We start from the raw sequence: 25,934 nt of genomic DNA, 5'->3' as shown, positions 1-25,934 counted from the left end.
GTGAAGATCTTTTTGGTACAGTTCTTCTGTGTATTCTTGCCACCTGTTCTGAATATCTTCTGCTTCTGTTAGGTCCATACCATTTCTGTCCTTTATCGAGCCCACCTTTGCATGAAATGTTCCCTTGGTATCTCTAATTTTCTTGAATATTAGAGGAATAACCTGTTAATGATTTGCTGTGTCTCCTGACCTGGTTCAGCCAACTGTTTTATCCTCCTAGTTGATCTACACCAAGAATAATCATTTTAAAAATCCTTCACGGCTTTCCATGAGATGCCCACCTACATCCATCACTTCATGATTTTCATTTGAATGTGAGATCCAATGAAGGGAACCCTTCTCATCTCACAAAACCCCTTCACCACCTCCCCGCCTCTCTCCTCTCCCCAATTTCTCTCTGTATTTACCTTCTCCTGCAACATAACATGCACCACTCATAGATCAGACATGGCTTTAAAGTCCAATTTTTCATTTTAATTAGTTGGGCAAAAATTTTTTTTCCATATGAATACTGTACATTCACTGTGATGAGATCTGCTAAATAAAATTTTCTCCCTCTTGGGGCACATAAAACATTACATATACATGAGATTCTTTGATTATATGTCTCATCTCCTATAACTGAACACATGGTATTTCAGACATTTCACTCTGTTTTAGTTGGTCATTCCCACAACTCTAGACACAAAGTATGGTTACCTGTATTTCTTTCCAGGTCACAATCTCTGTGTTTTCACTGGAAATAGGCATAAGAAGCTGCCTCCTATATGCCCATTGATATTTTATTACTTCCTTTAGTTAATAGTTAGGACTTCCCTGGTGGCTCAGATGGTAAAGCATCTGCTTACAATTCGGGTTCAAGCCCTGGGTTGGGAAGATCTCCTGGAGAAGGAAATGGCAACCCACTCCAGTATTCTTGCCTGGAAAATCGCAGAGTCGGACATGACTGAGCGACTTCACTTTCACTTTTAGTTAATAGTTGTACTTTCTTTGTGAAAATTGATCTTGCTGCCCACTTATGAAGCATGTGCTTTTCTGTATACATATTATGTTTTGAAAAGTTTACTTAAAAATTATTCAACAGTAAAGTCATTCTATATGGTGGCACATGGCTGTCACTGCATTTCACCTTCAGACTCCATAGAGGCTCAAAGTCACCCTTGAATGGGAAGATACCTCCAGTGTGTGAAAGGATTCCATACGGTATCAGTTTCTTATGGTTAACCTGATTCATCATTGGGCATGTTTTGGTCCAGCATTTGGGAGGTGGAGTCTGGTGGCTGTTGATCATTGTTCTCCTCCAAGCTGTGTCGGATCCCATATCCAAAGTATATGGCAAATCCTAGGAGGGAAATGAGATGATGAGAAAGAAAAGTAGGTGCTCTCCTCACTTAAAAATCCCATTAGCCCTCCTATTTCAGTGTCTGACACAGTTTCTGGGAGAGGTAGTAGGAAGACACTTGAGTTCAGTCACTCATTTTCCAAGGAAGGCACTTACCAATCACCATCCAAATGCCAAATAGGACCCAGGTCCCAGTGTTCATCTGCATCAACAAGTAGATGTTCACAAAGATGCTCACCAGTGGGAGGACAGGCAGAGCAGGCACCTGTGGGCAGAGTCAGTTCATCCCTGGACACACCCCAGATGTCTGAGAAGGAGACTGCACCCCATATGTGTCAGAAGACTCCCATTCTACTCAGCCTGTGTGTTCAGTGCCTGCTGAGATTGTGTACGTAAAGCACTGAGTGTGGATCAGGGACGAGTCCAGTGGTTTTAGCAATTCCTGTCATTCCTGGTCCAGCGAAGGACGCTTAGACCGCAAAGGACGCAGACCTCCTTCACTCAAGGTGGACACTGTGGGCACATGAGGTCACCTACCTTGAAGTGAAGAGGAGTGGGGTCCTGGGGCTGCCTCCAGATGATGGCCATGACCCCAGTGATGAGCAGCAGCAGCAGCACAGCCACTGTTGTGAGCATGGGGTCTCCAGAGAACACCTGGCTGGGCCACTGGGCCAGGACCAGGCTCAGGATTATCAGCAGGAGAACTGCAAGGGTCAAGGAGGAGAACAAGCTGGACCCAGAAGACAAAGATGTCAGGACCTTGTGCCACACCCCTCCCCAGGCTGCCCACCTCAGGAAGGGCCATCGTATCTCCAAGACTCCTCAATTGCTCAAAACACACTGCCTTCTCCATGCTGTCAATTGCGGAATACAGTCAAAGAGAAGTCCCACTGCTCACCAAGCAGGAAGGCACATCCATAGACAATCTGGCCAGATTTCACAGTGGGGGTGGTGCTGGTAGGGAACCACAGAGTCTTTAGAGTCCTTGAAGTTCCTGCTTCTGATGCGGGTTCTGAAGGACTTGCTTCCCACTGTGAAATATCAATTTCATCATCTTTTTTCTCATTCTTGCTGAAATTCTGTTCTGGTTGATACCTGAATCAGAAATATCAAGGCAATATTAATGATAGCCCCTACTCATCCAACATTACCCAGACTAATCTGTCATTTCCCAATTTAATGATAGCAGGACATTTACAAGATAGCAGGAAGGAAGAAGAGAATTATCTCTGCATCAATCCCCATGAGTCAAAGACCCCCAGGCAAGGGGTAGAGAAGCCTTACCTGAGGACAAGGACTGAAAAGGCCACCAGGGAGTAAGCAAGCAGGGTCCCAATTGACACAAGGTACACAAGATCGATCAGCTCCAAGAGTAGAGCCAGGACCGCTAAAATCAGGGCACAAACGAAGTGGGAGAAGAGAGTGAGACTGTGGATACATACAAGTCAAGAAAATTGATCAAAGAAGGAGTGGATTTTGTTTATACACCTGCAAGCATTCCAGAAACCAAGATGGCCCAGATGGGGGTTCCTCTGTGGCCATGGAGTCGGGCAAGTCCTCGGAAAAGGAGCCCATCCTCTGCCATTACGTAGATCAACCGAGGCATGGTGAACATGGTACCCAGGAGGCTGGGACAGGAAATGGAAACATGTGAGGATGTGGAGAAGCAGGAGAGACCAGGGCTTCTGTTCCCTGTCTTCCTGGGGTCACAAGTCTTTTCCTGTTGTCTCTCAACCCAAGGACTACGACCCCTGATAATCCCACAGTGGGTGGATTAAAAACCTGTGACACTAACCTGGATGTAAGAGCACAGAGGGTGCCAACAGCCACGACATATCGGGCAGGGTTCCACCCGACATGGAGGAAAGCCTGCAGCAAGGGGCTCTGGGGTTGAATCTGGTAGTAGGGCACCATGAGGGTGAGTGCCGCTGAGACACCAAAATACGCCAAAAAGCCGATAAAGATAGTGATCACGATGCCCAGGGGGATGGAGCGACGAGGATTTTGGACCTCTTTCCCTGCAAGATGGGTGGAGTACTGGGTCAGTAAACACACTGGAATGTAAGCACAAAATCCAATTTCCCCTTGCACCTCCAAACTCAGTCTAACCTTCTCCCAACCCCTGCGCCCATGGGCAGCCCGACCTGCCCAGACTCTCAATAAGACACCCAGCGACCGTGTTACCTGTAGTAGCAATGACATCAAAGCCAACAAAGGCATAGACACACGTTGCTGCTCCCTGGAGAATCCCTTCAAAGCCAAAAGGCAGAAACCCTCCAGAACCCAGAGGGCCCAAGCTGTGTTGAGAGAAGGAGCAAGAAAGAACGTGGGTGAGGTGTGTTCACCCATCTCCACTGGACTCCTCAGTTAACTTCACAAGCCCTGGGCCCCAGGATTCATATCATCTAGATTCGTCAGCCCCAAAGTCATTGAAAGAAAAGTGAAAGTGAAGTCGCTCAGTCGTGTCCGACTCTTAGTGACCCCATGGACTGTAGCCTACCAGGCTCCTCCGTCCATGGGATTTTCCAGGCAAGAGTAGTAGAGTGGGTTTTCATTGCCTTCTCCAGGAGATCTTCCCAACCCAGGGATTGAACCCAGGTCTCCTGTATTGTAGGCAGATGCTTTACCATCTGAGCCACCAGGGAAGTACCTCCTCAGCTTATTCCCAGCTCTGCATCAAACACACAGGCATTAGTGTGACCAAGAGCACCGTCCTGACCTATAGGTGTCACTGGATCCAGATGTGGCTAATCTGTAGTCCTCTTCCGTGAGCTTCCAGTTGTGCGGGTCTCCCTTAATGAAGCCAGAGAGGATGGTGAAGCTGAGAACCAAAAGGTTCAAGCCAGTGAACACTTTGTTAACCAGGGTTGACTCACGAGCTCCCAGAAACAGTAATCCTGTGGGGGAACATGGAAGAAGAGACATCCAAAATAACTAAATCCACAGAGACAGAGAACAAACGAGCAGTTGTCAGAGGCTGGTGTTTGCGGGTGAGTGGAAGGTGGACAGTGATCACTCAGTGTGTACAGGTTTCCCTTTTCTTGCAATGAAAAAATTTGGAACTAGAAGCAGGTAATGGTCGTATAGCAATGTGAAGGTACTGAAAGTGAAAGTTAAATTCACTCAATCGTGTCTGACTCTTTGCGACCCCATGGACTTAGTCCATGGAATTCTCCAGGACAGAATACTGGAGTGGGTAGCCTTTCCCTTCTCCAGGGGATTTTCCCATCGCAGGGATCAAACCCAGGTCTCCCACATTGCAGGCAGATTCTTTACTAGCTGAGCCAAAAGGGAAGCCCAAGAATACTGGAGTGGGTAGCCTATCCCTTCTCCAGTGGATCTTCCTGACCCAGGAATTGAACTGGGGTCTTGAAGGTACTCAGTGCCACTGAATTGTCCACTTTGAAGATGGTTAATTTCTTACTGTGGCAACCATCCCACAATAAACCAATTGATCAAATCACACTTTGCACATCTTAAAATTATATAATATTGCAATCTCAATTATATCCCAATAAATCTGGAGTGATATAGTAAAAAGAAAAAAAAAGGTTAATTTTGTGTGAATTTCCTCTCAAACATCTTCAGTCAGTACATGGAAGAAACTAATAAGTCTAAGTAAATGATTATCAGGTGGGGGTGATTTTTATCTCTCAAGAGACTCTTGGTAAAGTCTGGAGACATTCTGATTGCTGTAATTCAGGAGATGGGCTTCATTATTTTCTAGTAAGTAAAAACCAGGGTGGTGGTGGTTTAGTCGCGAATCGTGTCTGACTCTTTTGACCCCGTGGACTGTAGCCCGCCAGGCTCCTCTATCCATGGGATTCTTCAGGCAAGAATACTGGAGGGGGTTACCATTTCCTTCTCCAGGGGATCTTCCTGACCCAGGGATCGAACATGGGTCTCCTGCACTACAGGCAGATTCTTTACTGACTGAGCTACTGACTGTTTTACCCCTGGAAAAATAGGGGTGCTACTCAGTATCTCACAATGATTGAAAAAAAACCTACAATGAATAGGGCAGTACTCCACACACACAGCAAAGAATGATTTTACGCAGAACGTCAGTAGTGCCAAGGGTGGAAAACCATGGTCTATGTCTGTCTTGCCTTCCTGTCTCTCTTGTCCCAGACACTTCATTCCAGCCTTAACCCGCCCCTAGCCTTTTACACCCCAGCTCCCCTCTTCCATACTCTACTCTGCCCATTCCATCACTGAACCCTGTCTCACCTGTAAGAAGCAACACCAGGCCCAGTGCAAAAAAGTCTGCATATGTGGCCAGGAAGTAGGGCACATTCAGAGAAAAAGTTCCCTGGAACGCCTGAGAGATGTGGTTCCCAATCAGGCTGTCAAAGGCAGCGCTCCAGGCCCTGGACACACAGGCGGTGCCTGCAGCAGCAGAGGAAGAAACATTCATCAACAGACATGAACTGAACTCCTGCCATGTCATGGGAAGCATGGGGGAAAGAAGCCAACAAATCACTTAAGCTCAAAAAGTTTCTATGTATAGAGTGAAGAGAGTAGACCCAGATGACTCACAAAATAGCTCAACTATTTAATATATTGCTGTGTGCTGTGTTTAGTCGCTCAGTCGTGTCCCACTCTTTGCCACCCCTTGGACTGTAGCCAGCCAGGCTCGTCTGTCCATTTAATACGTTAGCAGGAGATTAACGTGAGGCCAGAAAAAATATAACTGGCAGGTGGGATCAAGAAGGTTGGAAGAATGTAGGGCAAAAATCACTACAATATTATAAATAATTAGCCTCCAATTAAAATTAATTAATTGAAAAAATGAAGGTTGGAAGATGAGGGTGAAGGTTTATTTACTTTTCTTTATTTTTTAAAGATTTTGTTTATCGATTCATTTATTCTTGGCCACACTGGGTCTTCACTGCCACACGTGGGCTTTTCTCTACATGCAGGGAGTGGGGGCTGCTCCTGAGTTGCAGGGCATGGGCTTCTCACTGTTGTGGCTTCTCTTCTTGTGAAGCATGGGCTCTAGGGTGTGCGGGCTCAGTAGTTGTGGCACACAAGCTTAGTGACCCCATGGCATGCGGAATCTTCTTGCATCAGGGATTGAACCCATGTCACCTGCATTGGCAGGCAGATTCTTAACCACTGGACCACCAGGAAAGTCCCTCTGTTTAAAAAAAAATTATTTATTTAGCTATACCAGGTCTTAGTTGCTGCATGCAAACTCTGTGGCATGTGGAATATAGTTCCCTGACCAGGGATCGAACCTGGGCCCTCTGCTTTGTGAGCTCGGAGCCTTAGCCATTGGACCACCAGGGAAGTCCTGAGGGTAAAATTTTGAATTGAGTTGCAGGATTTCTCTGGTGGTGCAGTGGTTAAGAATCCGCCTGCTAATGCAGGGGACATGCAGGTTTTGATCCCTGGTCCAGAAAGATTCCGCATGTCCCAGGGCAACTAAGCCCATGTGCCACAACAAGAGGAGCCACAACGATGAGCAGCCCTCACACCAAAACTAGAAGGGCAGCCCGTGCCAGCAACAAAGACTCAGCACAACCCAATACATAAAAAAAATTAAAAAAAAAAAATTGGGTGGTAGAGGAACTCACTCAAAGGCAGCAGCTGAGCAGAGACTTCAAAGAGGTGAAGGGATGAGCCTGTGGGCCATGCCCACTTCTTACCCACTCCCCACAGTTCCCTTTCCTTCACGGTTCCTGGTCCATCATTTAAAGGAAGCAGGATTGTTCTAAGTAGAAAGAACTTGTGGGGTTTTCCTGCCACAATAACCCACTTCAGCCCACAAGGTTGACAACAAAGTTTTCCCAAATTAATAAGACTCCAGTACCTCCTATGAGTTTCTGATCTGAAGCCCCACACCTTCCCCCACCCCATCATCTCACCCATGACATAGGACAGGATGAGGTTCCAGCCAGTGATGAAGGCACACAGCTGACCCATGGTGACATAGCTGTAGAGATACACAGAACCGGAGCGTGGTACCCGGGCCGCCAACTCTGCATAGCAGAGCCCGGACAAAAGAGTAGACAGACCGGCCAGCAAGTAGCAGATGATGATCGCTGGTCCAGCCTCATACACAGACACTTCTCCAACCAAGATGTACATGCCATTCCCTAGGGTGCCACCCAAACCCAAGGCAATCAGATCGAGAGTGTTCAGACGACGAGCCGTGCGCTTCTCAGGTCCCTCCCTGGGCCGCAGCCGCTGTCTGCGGACCAGCTTCTGACCAAATTGATGAACATACTGACGCAGCATCCTAGGCACAGTTGAAGAGGCTCAGATCTGCTGAGAAAACAACACAACAAGCCGTCAAGAATGTCCACCCGCCCTGAGTCCTGGGAGTCCAATTTCACAGAGCGTAGGAGTGATGGCAGCAGGTGGGGAAGGACGCATTGGCCAAGTTCTCCAGCTCTGAGATTTGGTATCTGAGGCATGAAACCTTGAATACGCTTCAGCGTTACTGGAACGGTGGCTGAAGAGAAGTGAGGGGAAAGAGAATGCGTCACTCTAAAATGTGCCACTTTGGCTTGTGGACTGTTTTCAGCTGAAGGCAATTAAGACGTTGCAGCCTGAAGGAAAGCCTTTTGCCTCTCCCTTCTTGGCTCAAAATAATTTAGATTACAGTGCCTATGCCAGGAAGAGAGCTATTACCAGAGAAGTTTTGGTCTTTGAAAGACTTGTCTGTGGAGAGGGGCAAACGTTTGTTAACCAATCATTTGCTCTTCCCATTTTCTGAAACCGAGAGGGGTTGATCTCAGAGACAGCAAGCAAGCGAGAGACAGCCTCAAGCGGTGGCTTGAAAGGACGTCTTAGTTCTCTGCTCAGGAATTGGACCTGGGAGGCCTGGATGAAAACCAGGAATCCCAGCCTCTCATCCACCAGGGGCTAGAGGCTGGAGACAAGGTTCCCCTGGCTCTTGACCTCACTGAAAAATGCATTTCTCAAGGAGGAAAAAGCTGTTAAAACAAAAACAAAAACAAAAAAACACAGGTACAAAGTGTATTATTAGAGACACAGCACAAGCAGGGGAGCACACGGAGGAGCAGTGCCGGGGTCCAGCCCCGGCGGATCCAGGGAATTCGAAGCGGGGACGGCGTCGGCGAGGATCAGGAAACAACTGCTTAATTAAACGTTAGTTAAGGATATAAAGAGTGGTGAAATAAGGATAGCTCAGCAAAGAAATTCAGTGAAGAGAAGAGGCTGAATAAAATTCCAAAGCAGGGAATTTACGTCACCTACGAAGGCCGCAGGCGTCCTCCCGTTCTCCCGAAGGAGAGGAGACACTAAGGCCTCCCTGGTCAGATCTTAGAAGCCCAGGCAAAATTAGTAGGCTTGACGAGCTTCCCCGCCTCAGAGGAAAAGTTCAGCTAGAAGGTGAAAGAAAGAACAACATGGGGAGACCAAATTTTGGTGAACAAAAAGACGTACTTTATTTTCCAAAGTAGTTTTATACCTTAAGTTGTGCATAGAGAATAATGGGGGAAGGGGTGGAATCATGCAAGGACAGCAGTCCCTGATCCTAATCGAAGCCAGGCTTTCCAACTTATCATATGCAAAAGTTTAGGTGATTTACATCATCTTCTGGCCACGAGGCCTGTTAACATTTTAAGAAACTTATTTTTCTCTAAAGGTGATTAGTCTAAAGTCAGGCGCCAGCCTCCAAAAAGCATTAGATAAAGTTGCATCTCTATAGGGCAAAGGTGAGGTGGGCTCAATCAAGAAAATAATTAACTCAAGGGTCCAAGGTTACAAACATTGAGGCTACTACTTACATTTCTATATACCAATTATATCAATCAATACACTGCCAAGGACACAGTAGGTAAGGGATATGGAGACTTAGCAGCAAACATTGGCCCACCAAGTGAAAAACCCTTCACCAATACAATTTCTAATCAATCTTTTAACTGCTCAAAGGAATCTGTATTTAGACAGTTTAGAACATCTTATGCCTCTCACAGTTGGGAGGCTCTGAACAATCACATGTGGCCGGAAAAACCTATTCAGGTAGGCTAGAGGATTTCCAAAGGAGTTTGTAGGTTGAAACACTGTCACACCCAGTAGTTATTAACTGGAGCTGTAAGTTAACTCTTTTTTCAGAGAGAGGTGGTGGGGGACAGCCCCCCGTAAAGTCAGAGGTGTAGGTGAGAGCACAAAGCAGAAAGTAGGCAGACTCTGGTTTTGGGGGTAGATGCTCGAGAATTTCCAGGGGGACTCCTGAGGCTCGATCCCACTTTTGCGTATGCCGAGCCTCCTCCCTCATGACCTTTGCCATGAGTGGAGCTCCTCAGGCCAGCTCCCCGCAGAGCAGCCTGTTCAGTTAAGACAGAAGCGAGGCAGAGTCACATGCCTGGAAAGAAAGAGTGTGAGCGTCTCCCCTCGTGAGAAGGAGCCCCGTAAAGAGGCGGGAAAACCCTTCATACCGGGCAGTTCTTCCACATCTTTGCCCACCTTTGGCCAATTATCTGGTTTCTTTTTTCACACCTGACCTGCCCTACAATCCTCCCCAACACATATGTACAGCTCTCTTCCAAGAGGGATTCCAGCCCAGAGGCCTGAGGGGGCCTTTGCATTACCTATTATGGGATGGCACTCCCTCCTTTGGGGGCCCGCAGAAGCCTTCCTGTGTACGTGGAACATCTCCCTTGCCTTAAGGATGGGAAATATGTGACCTCTTGATCCTTTACTCAGACAAGTTTTTGTCATTGTTGTGTAGTTGCTAAGTCGTAACCAACTGTTTTGCGACGCCATGGACTGTAGCCTGCCAGGCTCCTCTGTCCATGGGACTTCCCAGGCAAGAATACTGGAGCATGTTGCCGTTTACTTTGAGGGATCTTCCATAACCAGGGATTGAACCTGCATCTCTTGCATTGGCAGGCAGCTTCTTTACCACTGAGCCACCAGGCAAGCCCCAGACATAATTGTTTTCTCTGTATCACTCAGGAAAGGAGGACAGACAGTGGTATGTAGCTCTCGCAAAGTCAGACAAGTTAATATGTAGTCAACCCAGATTTGAATCAGCACATCTAGCTGATCTTAGGTCCACTGACCTATGACCACATAGGTTCCTCCATAGTGAAAGTGAAAGAGTTAGTCGTTCAGTCGTGTCCAATTCTGTGACCCCATGGACTGTGGCCTGCCAGGCTCCTCTGTCCATGGGATTCTTCAGGCAAGAAGACTGCACTGGGTGGCCATTTCCTTCTCCAGGGGATCTTCCTGACCCAGGGATTAAACCCAGGTCTCCCGCATTGCGGGCGGATTCTTTACCATATTAGGCACCAGGGAACAGTGACCCTGGTGTAATCCTTCAGAAGCAATCTCTGACTAAAATTTCCAAAAGGCCCCTTAAGGCCAAGAAAGCCATGTCAAAGGCCTATCATCTTTCCAAGTGGTGCTAGTAGTAAAGAATCTACCTGCCAATGCAGGTAGATATAAGAGACACAGGTTTGATCCCTCGGTCAGGAAGATCCCCTGGAGGAGGGCATGGCAACGCACTCCAGTATTCTTGCCTGGAGAATCCCACGAACAGAGGATCCTGGTGGGCTGCATGCAGTCCATGGTGTCGCAAGGAGTCAGACAGGACTGAAGCAACTCAGCATGCACACATACATGTCTTTAGTGATTCATTTAATCTCCCATAATTAATGTTTGTTCTGTTTGATTCCATTTTTTCCCATTATCTCTGTTGACCTCGCCTAATGATTGAGGATTAGTGACAGTGATAGTTGCAAGACAGTTTCAAGAAGCTTAAGGGAAGGTTTGTATGATCTGTATGGTGAAGGGGGTACTTTGATCACTAGAGACTGTGGAAGGTATACCCCACATGGAACATATGTTGTAACCATTTTCTTTCCATCATGAGGCAACAAAGCCAGGTAGTCAGGAAAGGCTTTAACCCATGAAATAACAATGAGGTTTGCCAAGGAGCTGGGAAAAGCTAAATGGTCATCTTGGATTTCCCATCAATGTGACTTTAATTCACAGCTATTGTTCACCCACTTTAACTTCCTAACTTAAGAGTAGACCATTGCCATGGCACAAAGGCATCAGGATGGGCAAAAGTCTGAAAACAAGGCCCTGAGTTTTGTAGAAGCAGAATGAACTGTAATTACATGTGCCATAATCTTCAGAGATCATCGTGAAATAATACTTATTCACTCAACCAAAGTAACAGAAATATTTCCAAAGCAAATATAAATGACTTAACGGCAAGGAAGTTCACATGGTCTGCTGTCAAAAGCAGTGTTCCAAGAAAACTGTGTTCTTTTCACAGAGACAGAAAACTAGACTTCTGTCTGGCACTGGCTCACCTTTACTAACAAAACTTATTTACCTAATTCATTTTAATTTAATCTTAGAAAGTCCACTCTACAAATCTGGAAAAGGGAGCACTTTTACAAAGGCATCAGAGTGTAAATACACATGTATATCCAGACAGCAATCTCATAATTTCATTTTCTATACTTAGTCATGAATCAGGCATTACAATATAAAACTCACTGGTTCATAAATAACAGTTGGGATGAGTAAAATTTTAAAAGGCTTTGTCCTCATTTTTTTTCCTCCATTCTCAGGAATTAGAGATTATTAAGTGCTCTAAGTGTTCCTGGGAGCCCTGGTGTCAAGGTACAGGGAGAGAAAACCACATTCTCTTAGTAGGACTTGTTCTCTCAGGGTCAGAATTCTGAAAGAAAAAAGTATTTTAAAAGCTGGCTTTCTCTAACTGTACATGCAAAAAAAAAAAAAGGGTTTTTTTTTTCTCCCAATTTCAGATTTTTATCTTAATTTTCTCTGAAGTGCAGAGAATATTGTGGCCACACCATGTTATAATGAAATATCATCTTTCTTTTCTGTAGTCATAGTTTCGTAGCTAAAATTTAGACTGGTGCTCAAATTGGCCCTAATAATAGGAGCAGATTAATGGATGATAAAATGTTGCCCCAGTAGGGATGGCCCCTCTTGAGAGGTGGGATCTTAGTTTGATCAGAAGAATCTGAAGAAGTAGAGGAAATTGCAGGAGTTGGGGAAGTTTGTTACACCACCCCTGAGAGTTGGGAGAAGTTTATGGGGATCGTTTAGAAGTTCAGGAGAGTTGATCTCAGTTTATTTTCCAATCCTGTGGTGATAAAGATTTAATTGTAAGATAGTATTACAATCTAGAGACCCGAATCTCTAGGTCATTTTCCATCAGATCAGATCAGATCAGATCAGTCGTTCAGTCGTGTCCAACTCTGCAACCCCATGAATCGCAGCACGCCAGGCCTCCCTATCCATCACCAACTCACGGAGCTCACTGAGACTCACATCCATCGAGTCAGTGATGCCATCCAGCCATCTCATCCTCTGTCATCCCCCTCTCCTCTTGCCCCCAGTCCCTCCCAGCATCAGAGTCCTTTCCAATGAGTCAACTCTTCACATGAGGTGGCCAAAGTACTGGAGTTTCAGCTTTAGCATCATTCCTTCCAAAGAAATCCCAGGGCTGATCTCCTTCAGAATGGACTGGTTGGATCTCCTTGCAGTCCAAGGGACTCTCAAGAGTCTTCTCCAACACCACAGTCCAAAAGCATCAATTCTTCGGGTCTCAGCCTTCTTCACAGTCCAACTCTCACATCCATACATGACCACAGGAAAAACCATAGCCTTGACTAGATGGACCTTTGTTCGCCAAGTAATATCTCTGCTTTTGAATATGCTATCTAGGTTGGTCATAACTTTCCTTCCAAGGAATAAGCGTCTTTTAATTTCATGGCTGCAGTCACCAGCTGCAGTGATTTTGGAGCCCCCCAAAATAAAGTTTGACACTGTTTCCACTGTTTCCCCATCCATTTGCCATGAAGTGATGGGAACGGATGCCATGATCTTCGTTTTCTGAATGTTGAGTTTTAAGCCAACTTTTTCTGTCTCCACTTTCACTTTCATCAAGAAGCTTTTTAGTTCCTCTTCAGTTTCTGCCATAAGGGTGGTGTCATCTGCATATCTGAGGTTATTGATATTTCTCCCAGAAATCTTCATTCCAGCTTGTGTTTCTTCCAGTCCACTGTTTCTCATGATGTACTCTGCATATAAGTTAAGTAGACAGGGTGACAATATACAGCCTTCACGTACTCCTTTTCCTATTTGGAACCAGTCTGTTGTTCCATGTCCAATTCTAACTGCTGCTTCCTGACCTGCATACAAATTTTTCAAGAGGCAGATCAGGTGATCTGGTATTCCCATCTCTTGAAGAATTTCCCACAGTTTATTGTGATCCACACAGTCAAAGGCTTTGGCATAGTCAATAAAGCAGAAATAGATGTTTTTCTGGAACTCTCTTGCTTTTTCCATGATCCAGCGGATGTTGGCAATTTGATCTCTGGTTCCTCTGCCTTTTCTAAAACCAGCTTGAACATCAGGAAGTTCACATTTCACATATTGCTGAAGCCTGGCTTGGAGAATTTTGAGCATTACTTTACTAGCGTGTGAGATGAATGCAATTGTGCGGTAGTTTGAGCATTCTTTGGCATTGCCTTTCTTTGGGATTGGAATGAAAACTGACCTTTTCCAGTCCTGTGGCCACTGCTGAGTTTCCCAAATGTGCTGGCATATTGAGTGCAGCACTTTCACAGCATCGTCTTTCAGGATTTGGAATAGTTCAACTGGAATTCTATCACCCCCACTAGCTTTGTTCATAGTGATGCTTTCTAAGGCCCACTTGACTTCACATTCCAGGATGTCTGGCTCTAGGTCAGTGATCACACCATCGTGATTATCTGGGTCATGAAGATCTTTTTTGTACAGTTCTTCTGTGTATTCTTGCCACCTCTTCTTAATATCTTCTGCTTCTGTTAGGTCTATACCATTTCTGTCCTTTATCGAGCCCATCTTTGAATGAAATGTTCCTCTGACTTTCTTGAAGAGATCTCTAGTCTTTCCCATTCTGTTGGTTTCCTCTATTTCTTTGCATTGATCGCTGAAGAAGGCTTTCTTATCTCTTCTTGCTATTCTTTGGAACTCTGCATTCAGATGTTTATATCTTTCCTTTTCTCCTTTGCTTTCGCTTCTCTTCTTTTCACAGCTATTTGTAAAGCCCTTCCCATCCCCCAACCTAAATAAAGTTCAGGTCATGTTACAGCAATATCTAAGTTTTCCCTTTCTCGATCCATCTGGCTTAGAAAGAGGATCTTCCCTTGCTGAACAACCTGCAACCAAGAACAGCACTCCTAGAAATGAAGCCCAGCCTCCCAGAAACATTACTCGGGGGCTCCTAAGGGAGACCCAGAGTGTCCTCTGAATTTCCTTCGAATCCTGGGCTTCATGGAATTTCGAGCATCCTCCACCAGACATCTCTGGTCAACCCCGTCCTCGTGCCAGGGGTCCAGGGGCATGTGGATATTTGAACTAGTACCAGTCCATCACCAGGGATCTCTTTGAGTGACATCTGTTGCCACTTTGCGGTATGGTTCAAAATAGCCAGCCCAGTAGGCTGTCCATGGCAGCATGTGGACTGTCAGAGCCTGGCATTGTGGGGTGGGGGCAGACTGCTGGAGTCATTGGAGTTGACTGCAATGCAAAATGCCATGGGGGTCAGGACCTGAGGCTGAGAGGTGAGAGTATTCCCTAGGGGATTTCTGACATGGAATAAGGTGGGACATTAAGCAGCAGAAGTACCCTAGGTCTATTGCCTTGCTTGTTTGGCATCTAAGATAAACATGAAGGAGTTATAAGGCTTGGTGGGGGGCGGTGGCAGACCAACCACCTTACTTCATGAGTAATGCAGAAAAGGAAATCATGGGGGAAAAAAAGAGCAATGTGGTGTTTGCAGTAGCAGAGCACTCAGAGAGAAACATTAGAAGACAGTGGCGCCCAGGAGGTAAAGTGTGGGTGTAGCAGGGAGTGATTTGTTGGAGGTGCTGAGCTACAGCTCCCAGCGTGCTGCTTGCAAAGTCAATGAGGAAACATTTCTTGGATGGAAGACCTCCTGGGGGTTGTAGCTCAGGGAGAAAGAGATAGAGAGGAGGGAGAAAGAGGGAGAGAGGAGAGAGAAAGATATAGCAAGGGCTCCTTCATTGAGTGGACCCAAATTCAGCCCTGTGGATCCAGGAAAGAGACCAAGGCAGAGAATGAGAGCAAGCAAGTTCTCACGGGACAGACTGAAAGTCAGAAGTCTCCTGCCAGCAGTTCAGGGAGAACAGCAGTTTACCTTGAAATCCCGGGTTTCAGCATCGGTGATCTCAGAGAGAGTCAGCCGTGAGCGGTGGCTTAGTTCTCGGCCTGGGAACTGGACCTGCAGTTGACCTTGAAATCCCATTCCTGGAGACAGACGGCCATGAGAGGTGGCCTGAAGCAAGTTGTCTTAGTTTTCTACCCAAGGATCGGACCTGAGTGGCCTGGAGGAAAACCAGGAGTCTAGCTGCTCGTCCACCAGGGGCTAGAGGCTAGAGACAAGGTTTTCCTGGCTCTTGCCCCCACTGAAAAATGCAGTTCTCAAGAAGGCAAAAATTGTAAACAAAACAAAACAACAGGTACAAAGTGTACTATCAGAGACACAGCACAGCAAATGAGAGCGCACACAGAGAAACTGTTCAGTTAAGACAGAAGCGAGGCAGAGACACACACCTGGAGAGAGAGAGTGTGGGCGTCATTCCAGGAGGAGGAGCCCCGTAAAAGGCAGTAAAACCAATCATAAGGACAGTTCTTCAAGGCTTGTTTACCTTTCGCCAATTATCTAGTTTCTTTTTCCACACCTGACCTGCCCTAAGGATCCTCACCTACATGCATATGAAATTTTTTTCCAAGATGGATTCTAGTCCAGAGCCCTGTGAGGGGGTCCTTGGCATCACCTATTATGGGATGGCATCCCCTTCTTTTTGACCTCCAAGGAGGCTTTCTGGGCATGTGCAGCGTCTCCCCAGTCCCAAGGGTGAGAAATATGTGACCTCTTGATCTTTTAATCAAATAGAGTTTAGCCCTGCTGTGATTGTTACCTTAAGTGTCCACAGGAACAAAGTCCAGCTACTTATGATGTTCTTGTCATTTCCATCTCAAAATGCCAACAGGAGGCTGGTTGTAAATATCTAGCCCAAACAGGAGTCTAATTCTAAATGTCCAGCCTAGAGCTTACCTAGATCCTACCTCAGGACCACATGGGGTTCCTGGGCACAGAGGCATATTTCTGTCACTGTGTTTCTTGTAGGCATGACTCCAGCCTCCATGACCTTCTCTGAGTTCCAAAGTGCAGCTTTAAGCAGTTGCTAATCATGGAAGAAATGATTGGCAACTGCTTGAATGGGTGTTCCCATTCCATGGATGGGAATGAATACCAGAGAAACCTGTATGCAGGTAAAGAAGCAACAGTTAGAACTGGACATGGAACAATGGACTGGTTCCAAATTGGGAAAGGAGTACATCAAGTCTGTGTATTGTCACCCTGCTTATTTAACTTATATGCAGAGTACATCACGTGAAATGCCAGGCTGGATGAAGCACAGCTAGAATCAAGATCACCAGGAGAAATACCAATAATCCCAGATTTGCAGGTGACACCACCCTAATGGCAGGAAGTGGAGAAAAACTAAAGAGCCTCTCGATGAAGGTGAAAGAGGAGAGTGAAAAAGTTGGGTTAAAACTCAACATTCAAAAAATGAAGATCATGATATTCAGTCCCATCACTTCGTGGCAAATAGATGGGGGAAACAATGGAAACAGTGATAGACTTTATTTTCTTGGGCTCCAAAATCACTGCAGATGGTGACTTCAGCCATGAAATTAAAAGCTCTTTGGAAGAAAAGCTATGAACAACTTAGACAGCATATCAAAAAGCAGAGACATTACTTTGCCAACAAAGGTTCCTATAGTCAAAGCTACGGTTTGTCCAGTAGTCATGTATGGATGTGAAAGTTGGACCATAAAGAGGACTGAGCGCCGAAGGATTGATGCCTTTGAAAAGTGGTGTTGGAGAAGACTCTTGAGACTAACTTGGACTGCAAGGAGATCCAACCAGTCCCTCCTAAAGGACATCAGTCCTGAAGATTCATTGGAAGGACTGATGCTGAAGCTGAAGCTCCAATACTCTGGCCACCTGATATGAAGAACTGACTCATTGGAAAAGACCCTGATGCTGGGAAAGATCAAGGGCAGGAGGAAAAGGGGACGACAGAGGATGAGATGGCTGGATGATATCACCAACTCGATGGACATAAGTTTGAGCAAGCTCCGGGAGTTGGTAAAGGACAGAGAAGCCTGGCATGCTACAGTCCATGGGGTCGCAAAGTATCCAACATGACTGAACGACTGAATAACAACAATCATGGGAAGGAGCAGCTGAGAAACCATCTAAGGCAAGATTAAAGAGACCAGACAGTTATAAGATTAGGGGCCGACCACATGAGACCCTGCACACACCCTAATCTTGTCAGCAGCCTCTTTCTGAAACCTTTGCCATAAAATTCACCGAACTCGCCTGGGTAGGGACTTAGTTTCAATGGCAGGAGCAAGCTCTGTCTTCCTGGACTGGCAAAGCAATAAAGCTGTTCTTTTCTCCTCCACACAAAATTCTGCCTCTGAGGTAGACTCCACACTGGTGTTCAGAGAGGCTGAGCTTTCAGCATCACTTCCTGTTAATGCAGGTGTAACAACCCAGATAGAAGGAGTTGAAGGGGTGACAACGCGATAATAGACAAGGGAGACCTCATTTCTTTTCAGGAGAAGAAGGCTGAAACTCAGTCTGGACCTAGGGCTTTGCAGAGACTTGTAGCCAGGTAGCTGACTGTCTAGTTTGATCTAAGTAGGTTTTAACTTTTAATGTGGTATTAACACATAGATACCACATTCTCTGGTGGCTCAGATGGTTAAAAAAAAAAAAAAAATCTGCCTGCAATGCAGGAGACCTGGGTTCGATCCCTGGGTTGAGAAGATGGGTCAGTGATCCCCTGGAGAAGGGAATGGTGACCCACTCCAGTATTCTTGCCTGGAGAACTCCATGGACAGAGGAGACTGGTGGGCTACAGTCCATGGGGCTGCAAAGAGTCAGACAAGACTGAGTGACTAACACTTTCACTTTTAACACAGACAACAGGTGCTTTTGGTTACCGTACATGTCTCTTCTTTTTGTTGATGCGTGATCCAAAGCAATTTCCTTGTCTAAAAATGTTCTAGTGACAAGAGAAGACCTTTAAAATGTAAGTTTGCAGTTGCCAGCTTCCAGCAGATATTGTTTAGGTCTGATCCAGCTCAGAAAACTCAAATTTTCAGCAACACAAGGACTTGTCTGGAATCACATTGTCTGAACCACAGCTACTCCATTTTGACTTTTAATTGTAGTTTTCTCCTTAACGGCCACAGTAGATGTCACCATTAGTGATGTCGGTGTTTTACTAGATATAAGAAGAGGCAAGAATTGGGGCTCATAAAAATCTTCTCCTGAAAGTACACCTGCTCCACTCTTCATACTCCCTCTTGTGGGAGAATTCTTCATCTTTTCTGTCTTCTCTGGTCTTACACTTTGGCCACTGTATGCAAAGAGCCAATTCATGGGAAAAGACGGGGGACAAAAGAAGGGAACGGCAGAGAATAAGATGATTGGATGGCATCACTGACTCAATCAGTGGATGTGAATTTGAACAAACTCCAGGTGATAGTGAAGGACAAGGAAGCCTGGCAGGCTGCAGTTCATGGAGTTGCCAAAGGTTGAACACGAGTTAGAAAAACAACACAACTGCTCTGACAACTCACCAGGCTGCCTCCTGGAAACCTGTCTCTGGATTCCCAGAAGGTGGCGCTAGGGCTCCAGTCTGCGGGCGCCCTCGCCCAGAGCGAGGGGGCGGTTTTCTGAGCCCGCTTCTTGTCTATTGAATTCTTTTGGACGCTGCAGGGGGAGGATCCCACAGGGAGCCCCCGGAGAGCGGGGGCAGGTGTGAGTCCAGGACCTGGGGCACTGAGGTGCCTGTGGAACAGGTGGAGCTAGTGGTAAGGAACCCGCCTGCCAACGCAGGAGACAAAAGACACAGGTTGGATCCCTGGGTTGGGAAGATCCATGGAGGAAGGCATGGCAACCCACTTCAGTTTTCCTGCCTGAAGAATCCCACGGACAGAGGAGCCTGGCGGGCTACAGTCCGTGGGGTCGCAGAGTCGGACGACTGAGGTGACTTAGCGCGGAGCGCGTGCCGGCAGTAGGGAGATTCCCGGGTGTGGTTTGCCCAGAGGCTCCTGTGTTGAGGGCAGTCTCTCTTTGAAATGTTTATCTTTCAAAGATAAGAAGTTTACCGTACCTCTTTACCAAAACCCTTCCTCTCCCTCGTCATGGGGGTCCACCCTCAGGTCTCCGGTGCTGCTGTAGAGAAACACGTGTCCCCAGGGATGTCTGCAGAACTAGGGCAGCTTTTTCTGTGGTGGGAGATCAACCCCGTGGGATGGTTCCTTGTGAGGGGGAGGGGAAAGCGTCTGCTACGCCTTGATCAGACTCCTTTTCTTTTCTCGCCAGAATCCTACTCCCCTCCTCCCCGCAAGTGAAGGCCCCATGCATAGTCTCTTCAGTCCTGTCCCACTCTTTGCAACCCCATGGACTGTAGCCCACCAGGCTCCTCTGTCCATGGGGATTCTCCAGGCAAGAATCCTGGAGTGGGTTGCCATGTCCTCCTCCAGGGGATCTTCCCAGGGATCGAACCCATGACTCCTGTGTCTCCTGAATTAACAAGCGGGTTCTCTACCTCTGAGCCACGGGGCGAAGCCCCTAATGAAGGTTGACCTTCTCCAAATCCCCTCCCTTGCATGGAATCTCTGGGTCAGTATCGGTTCCCACCACCACCGTCACCACGACCACCGCCACCACTGGCAGCATCACCATCAGAGGGGTCCCGGCAGGTTCCCTGGCTCCGCAAGTTCTGCAGCCCACAGCGAGGTCTGTCGGCCTGTGACCAGACGCACAGATGGACAAGACTCCTCCAGGGCCCCTTGGGCAGATGGAGATGTGTCCCCCACACCCACAGAGATGCTTTTCCTCCTGAGTGAAAGTCTAACTCATTGTTTCTTTATTTATTGAGAGAGACTTGGTTTTTAATATTAGTTTTAGGTACACTCCATAGTGATTTGGTAGTTTTACACATGCTGTAATATTATATGTGGACTCTCAAAAAATAATACAAATAGAATGTATATAGCAAAATAGAAACAGCCTCACCTAACTAACTTCACCTAACTAGTGGCGATTTGTGAAGAGAGAGAAGGGGGAAGGGGCAAAGTGGAGGTATGGATTAAGAGATACACATTACCATATATAAAATACATAATCAGTAAGGATATGTTGTGGAGCACAAGGAATTATAGCCATTTTTCTGTAATAACTTCCACTGGAGTATCATTTGTAAAATACCAAATCACTGTGCTGTATATTTGAAACTAGGGTTATATCAACACTACTTCAATTTTTTTAAGTTGATAGCCATTTCTACAAATTTATTTATTTTTAATTGAATACAATTCAATCTTTAAAAATGCTGGTGTAACATAGTTCACAATTGTTTACTTTTTGTTTTTAATTGTGTGGATCACAATAAACTGTGGAAAATTCTGGAAGAGATAGGAATACCAGACCACCTGACCTGCCTCTTGAGAAACCTATATGCAGGTCAGGAAGCAACAGTTAGAACTGGACATGGAACAACAGACTGGTTCCAAATAGGAAAAGGAGTACATCAAGGCTGTATATTTTCACCCTGCTTATTTAACTTATATGCAGAGTACATCATGAGAAACGCTGGGCTGGAAGAAGCACAAGCTGGAATCAAGATTGCCGGGAGAAATATCAATAACCTCAGATACTGCAGATGACACCACCCTTATGGCAGAAACTGAAGAGGAACTAAAAAGCCTCTTGATGAAAGTGAAAGAGGAGAGTGAAAAAGTTGGCTTAAAGCTGAACATTCAGAAAACGAAGATTATGGCATCTGGTCCCATCACTTCATGGGAAATAGATGGGGAAACAGTGGAAACAGTGTAAAACTTTATTTTCTTGGGCTCCAAATCACTGCAGATGGTGATTGCAGCCATGAAATTAAGAGACGCTTACTCCTTGGAAGGAAGGTTATGACCAACCTAGATAGCATATTCAAAAGCAGAGACGTTACTTGGCGAACAAATGTCCATCCAGTCAAGGCTATGGTTTTTCCTGTGGTCATGTATGGATGTGAGAGTTGGACTGTGAAGAAGGCTGAGCACCGAAGAATTGATGGTTTTGAACTGTGGTGTTGGAGAAGACTCTTGAGAGTCCCTTGGACTGTGAGGAGATCCAACCAGTCTATTCTAAAGGAGATCAGTCCTGGGTGTTCTTTGGAAGGAATGATGCTGAAGCTGAAACTCCAATACTTTGGCCACCTCATGTGAAGAGTTGACTCATTGGAAAAGACTCTGATGCTGGGAGGGATTGGGGGCAGGAGGAGAAGGGGACGACAGAGGATGAGATGGCTGGATGGCATCACTGACTCAATGGACATGAGTCTGAGTGAACTCCGGGAGTTGGTGATGGACAGGGAGGCCTGGCGTGCTGCGATTCATGGGGTCGCAAAGAGTCGGACACGACTGAGCGACTGAACGGAACTGAACTGAAAGTTTCTAAGGGCTAAGAGTTGTGATTAATACATGTAATTAAAATGACTAAAATTAAAAAAGGAAACCACCTGTGTGTGCAAGGAAATGTTTCAAAAGTTATAAGGAAACCACTTCATCCTACTGCATCTGTATTTTAATTCATCTAATAACTTGTTTCTCAGTTTCTTGACATCCATCCCTCCTTCACTCTACTGCAGTTGTTCATTCCCACAAACAAGCCTCTACTTCATTATCATCAATATCCTGAAGGTCCATAATCTCAATTTCAAGCACCTTGTTCTGCAATAACTCTTTATCATGTCTATCCAGTTTTGCCTCCTATCTTTCAGTTGCACTCAGTTGTATCAATTTGTCAACCAACCATTACTCACCACTTCTTTCCCACACCTCTGACAATGCAGGTTTTTTCTTTTTAAATTAAGAACTTTCCTTCATCAACTCTAATATGTAACTAAGAGTTTGTAACATAAAACTGAAGAAAAACAAACATTTCCCCAAAGTTACATTATGTCCCAATAAATCTGGGGGGAAAAGGAAAATTGATCATTTCTTTCTATCTTGATGAAATGAGCCACTTTATCTGTTGTTTTTCTCCTCTTCCTAAAGTCTGCTTCATTTGATAGGAATATAGCTGCCCGGGTTCCTTGTACCACTGTTTGCAAAAGGTATCTGTTCCCTTCCCTTTACTTCCGATTTGTTTGTGTCCTAGTTTTTCAAGTGCGGCACTGGATACAATATGTAGTTAGCTGCCTTTCCTCCCCCTGTGGCGATATTTGTGTGTTTGCCGGAGAGAGCCCCAAGGAAGAGCCTCTGTAACATTTGTTTATGGTTGGTTATGCCGGGTCTTTGCCGCTGCCCCTGGGTGCTGCTCTGGCTGCGGGCACGGGCTGCTCAGTGCGGCAGCTTCTCTTGTTGCGGAGCCTGGGCCATGGGCTTCGTGGGCTCAGGAGCTGCGGTGCGTAGGCTCAGCTGCCCGCGGCAAGTGGAATTCTCCCGAACCACAGATCGAACCAGTATCCTCTGTGCTGGCAGGCCGATTCCCAACCCCTGAGCCCCCAGGGAAGTCCCGAGGAAGAGCTTCGGGGATGCAGGTGGATATTTTATTTCTTCCTCCAGTTGCTGACTACTTTGTTGTACATTCTGTGTGAAATGTCATCTTGCTGCACACTTTACGAAGCAGGCGCTATTTTCTATGTATGTTACCCTTTGAAAAGAGAACTTAAAAAATTAGACAACTTTAAGGTCGTTTGTCCTGACAAACGACCTTAAATAAATATAGGTCCCTAAATGCATTTCACCTTCACACCTCACAGAAGCTCAAAGTGCCCTGTGAACCTGCAGGTCCTCCAGTGCATGGAGGGACTCCACACAGCAGCTGTTTCCTGTGGTTAAGACCATTCATCACTAGGGGTGTTTTTGTCAAGAGTCTGGGAGGTGGAGGCTGGTGGCTATGGCTCATTGTTCTCCTCCAAGCTGTGTCAGATCCCGTATCCAAAGTATATGGCAAGTCCTAGTAGGGAGATGAGACAGTGAGGAGGAAAAGCAGGCACTCTCCGCACTCTCAAGTGCCCAACAGGCCTCCGTTACGGCATCTGACACAGTGATGGGGAGAGGTGGTAGGAAGAGGGTTGGATTCAGTCACTCAAGAGGCCTCTTTATCCCAGAAAGCTACTTACCAATGGCATTCCAGATGCCAAACAGGGCCCATGTCCCAGAGGTCGTCTGCATCATCAGGTAAACATTCACGAAGATGCTGACCAGTGGGAGGACAGGCAGAGCAGGGACCTGTGGGCAAAGTCAGTTCATCCCTTGACACAGCCCAGACGTCTGAAAGGGAGACCCTGACCCACATGTGGGCAGAGAGACTCCAGTCCTGTTCCAGCTGGGCATTCGGTGCCTACTCAGCCAGTGTATGCAAAGCACTGAGTGTAGATCAGGGAAGGGTCCACTGGTTTCAGCAATTCCCCCTCTTTCCTGGTCCAGCGAAGGATGTTTAGACCTCAAAGCACACAACTTCGTTCACTCAAGGTGGACACTCTGAGCACGTAAGTTCACCTATCTTGAAGTGAAGAGGACTGGGGCTCTGGGGCTGCCTCCAGATGATGACCGTCACCCCAGTGATGAGCAGCAGCAGCAGCACAGCCACTGTTGTGAACACGGGGTCTCCAGAGAACACCTGGCTGGGCCACTGGGCCAAGATCACACTCAGGATGGTCAGCAGGGGAACTGCAAGGATCAAGGTGGAGGAGAACAGGCTGGACTCCAGAAGCCAAAGACGTCAGGACCTCAGGTCACACCCCTCCCCAGGCTGCCCACATCAGAAAGGGACATCGTATCTCCAAGACTTCTCAACTGACAAAATATACACTCCTACCCTATCCTGTCAGTTTCAGAATATGACTAAAGGAAATCCCACTGCTCACCAAGCAGGAAGGCACAAAGTCTAGGAATGTGGCCAGGAAAGAGGGCACATATGGAGAGAAAGTTCCCTGTAATGCCTGAGAGATGTGGTTCCCAATCAGACTGTCAAAGGCGATGCTGCAGGCCTTGGACACACAGGCAGCGGCTGCAGAAGCAGAAAGAATATTCATTCACAAAACTACCTGATCCCCTACCATGTGGCATGGGCTTCCCAAGGGAACTAGTGGTAAAAAAACTCACCTGCCAATGCAGGAGACATAAGAGAAGTAAGTTCAATCCCTGGGTCGGGAAGAACCCCTGCAGAAGGGCATGACAACCCACTCCAGTATTCTTGCCTGGAGAATTCCATGGACAAAGGAGCCTAGTGGGCTACAGTTCATGGAGTCTCAAAGAGTTGGACACAACTGAAGCACCTTAGCATGCACACACCCACCATGTGACATAGGATGTGTTTTTTAAAAAATAGATAAAGTACTTAACCACAGAGAGTTATCTCTTCTTGGGGTGGGAAGAGCAGACCCAGGTAACTCACAAAATAGGTCAACTATTCAATATGCTAGGTGAAAATAAATACAGGGAAATAGAAACTGGGGTACTGGATGATGAGGGTTGAAAAGGAAGTCTTAAAGGAAAATCCTGCAAAGACAACAGCTGAGCAAAGACTTGAAAATGGTGAAAGGATGAGCTGTGGGCCAAGCCTCCCTCTCACCCACACCCTAGGTTCCCTTTCCTTCTGGGTTCATGGTCCATCATTAAAGGAAAACAGGATAGAGCTGAGTAGAACGAAGTCGTGGGGTTTTCCTGCCACTATTATCCCCTTCCCCCTGCAAGTCCAATAACAAAGTACCATGAATGAATGAAGACCCCCCTCAATCTTGCTTCCTGATCTTAAGCCCCACACCTCCCCCCACCCCCCATCCTCTCACCAACAACTTAGGACAGGATGAGGTTCCAGCTAGTGATGAAGGCACACAGCTGACCCATGGTGACATAATTGTAGAGATACACAGAACTGGAATGTGGTACCCGGGCCACCAGCTCCACATAGCAGAGCCCAGACAACAGAGATGACAGGGCGGCCATCAAGAAGCAGATGCTGATCGCCGGCCCAGCTGTGTATGTGGCCGCGGCACCAGCCACGATGTACACGCCAGCTCCCAGGCTGCTGCCCACACCCAAGGCCACAAGGTCCAGAGTGTTCAGACATCAGGCCACAAGCCTCTCAGACCCCTCCCTGGGCTCCAGCTGCAACCGGTGAACCAGCTTCTGACCAAACTAGTGAACATCCTGACACTGCATTCTAGACCCAGTTGAGGCTCCGATCTGCTGAGAAAACAACACAGCAAGCCATCAACAGTGTCCACCTGCCCTTGGCCCTAGGAGGGCAATTCCAAGAAGTGATGGAGTGATGGGGAGCAGGTGGTAAGAGGACGCATTGAACAAGTTCTCCATCTCTGAGATTTGGTTTCTTAAACATAAATGAAACTCTTTATATGTTTCAAAGTTACTGGAAGGGTTGTTTGAAGAGAAGCAAGACAGAGGAGACTATGTCACTCTAAAATGTGCCACTTTGGTAGGTAGAGTGTCTTGTACGTGCGTGCAT

General features: G+C 46.5%; 1 protein-coding gene across 2 annotated transcripts; it reads right to left on the bottom strand.

Annotated features, from left to right (window-relative positions):
* Positions 1–459: 459 nt before the first annotated feature.
* Positions 460–7,620, bottom strand: LOC102276717 (cationic amino acid transporter 3). 2 transcript variants are annotated; one of them, XM_005910384.2, is made up of 11 exons: positions 7,213–7,618; positions 5,573–5,731; positions 4,062–4,239; positions 3,527–3,639; positions 3,138–3,360; positions 2,831–2,970; positions 2,627–2,729; positions 2,241–2,437; positions 1,880–2,046; positions 1,499–1,607; positions 460–1,342 (listed from the first exon to the last, which is right to left on the bottom strand). In XM_005910384.2, exons 1-11 carry the CDS (start codon positions 7,583–7,585, stop codon positions 1,221–1,223), a joined length of 1,884 nt encoding a protein of 627 aa, XP_005910446.1. In that variant the 5' UTR covers positions 7,586–7,618; the 3' UTR covers positions 460–1,220. The 2 variants fall into 2 exon arrangements, 1 of the variants encoding a protein (XP_005910446.1); XR_011467586.1 differs by lacking the exons at positions 460–1,342; positions 1,499–1,607 and having other exon boundaries at positions 1,921–2,046; positions 2,133–2,437; positions 7,213–7,620.
* Positions 7,621–25,934: the final 18,314 nt, after the last annotated feature.

The sequence above is a fragment of the Bos mutus genome, chromosome 18 (assembly GCF_027580195.1).
Source record: "Bos mutus isolate GX-2022 chromosome 18, NWIPB_WYAK_1.1, whole genome shotgun sequence".
In the NCBI taxonomy this organism is placed as follows: domain Eukaryota; kingdom Metazoa; phylum Chordata; class Mammalia; order Artiodactyla; family Bovidae; genus Bos; species Bos mutus.
The sequence above is the reverse complement of the archived record's forward strand: the minus strand, read 5'-3'. Positions and strand labels throughout refer to the sequence as shown.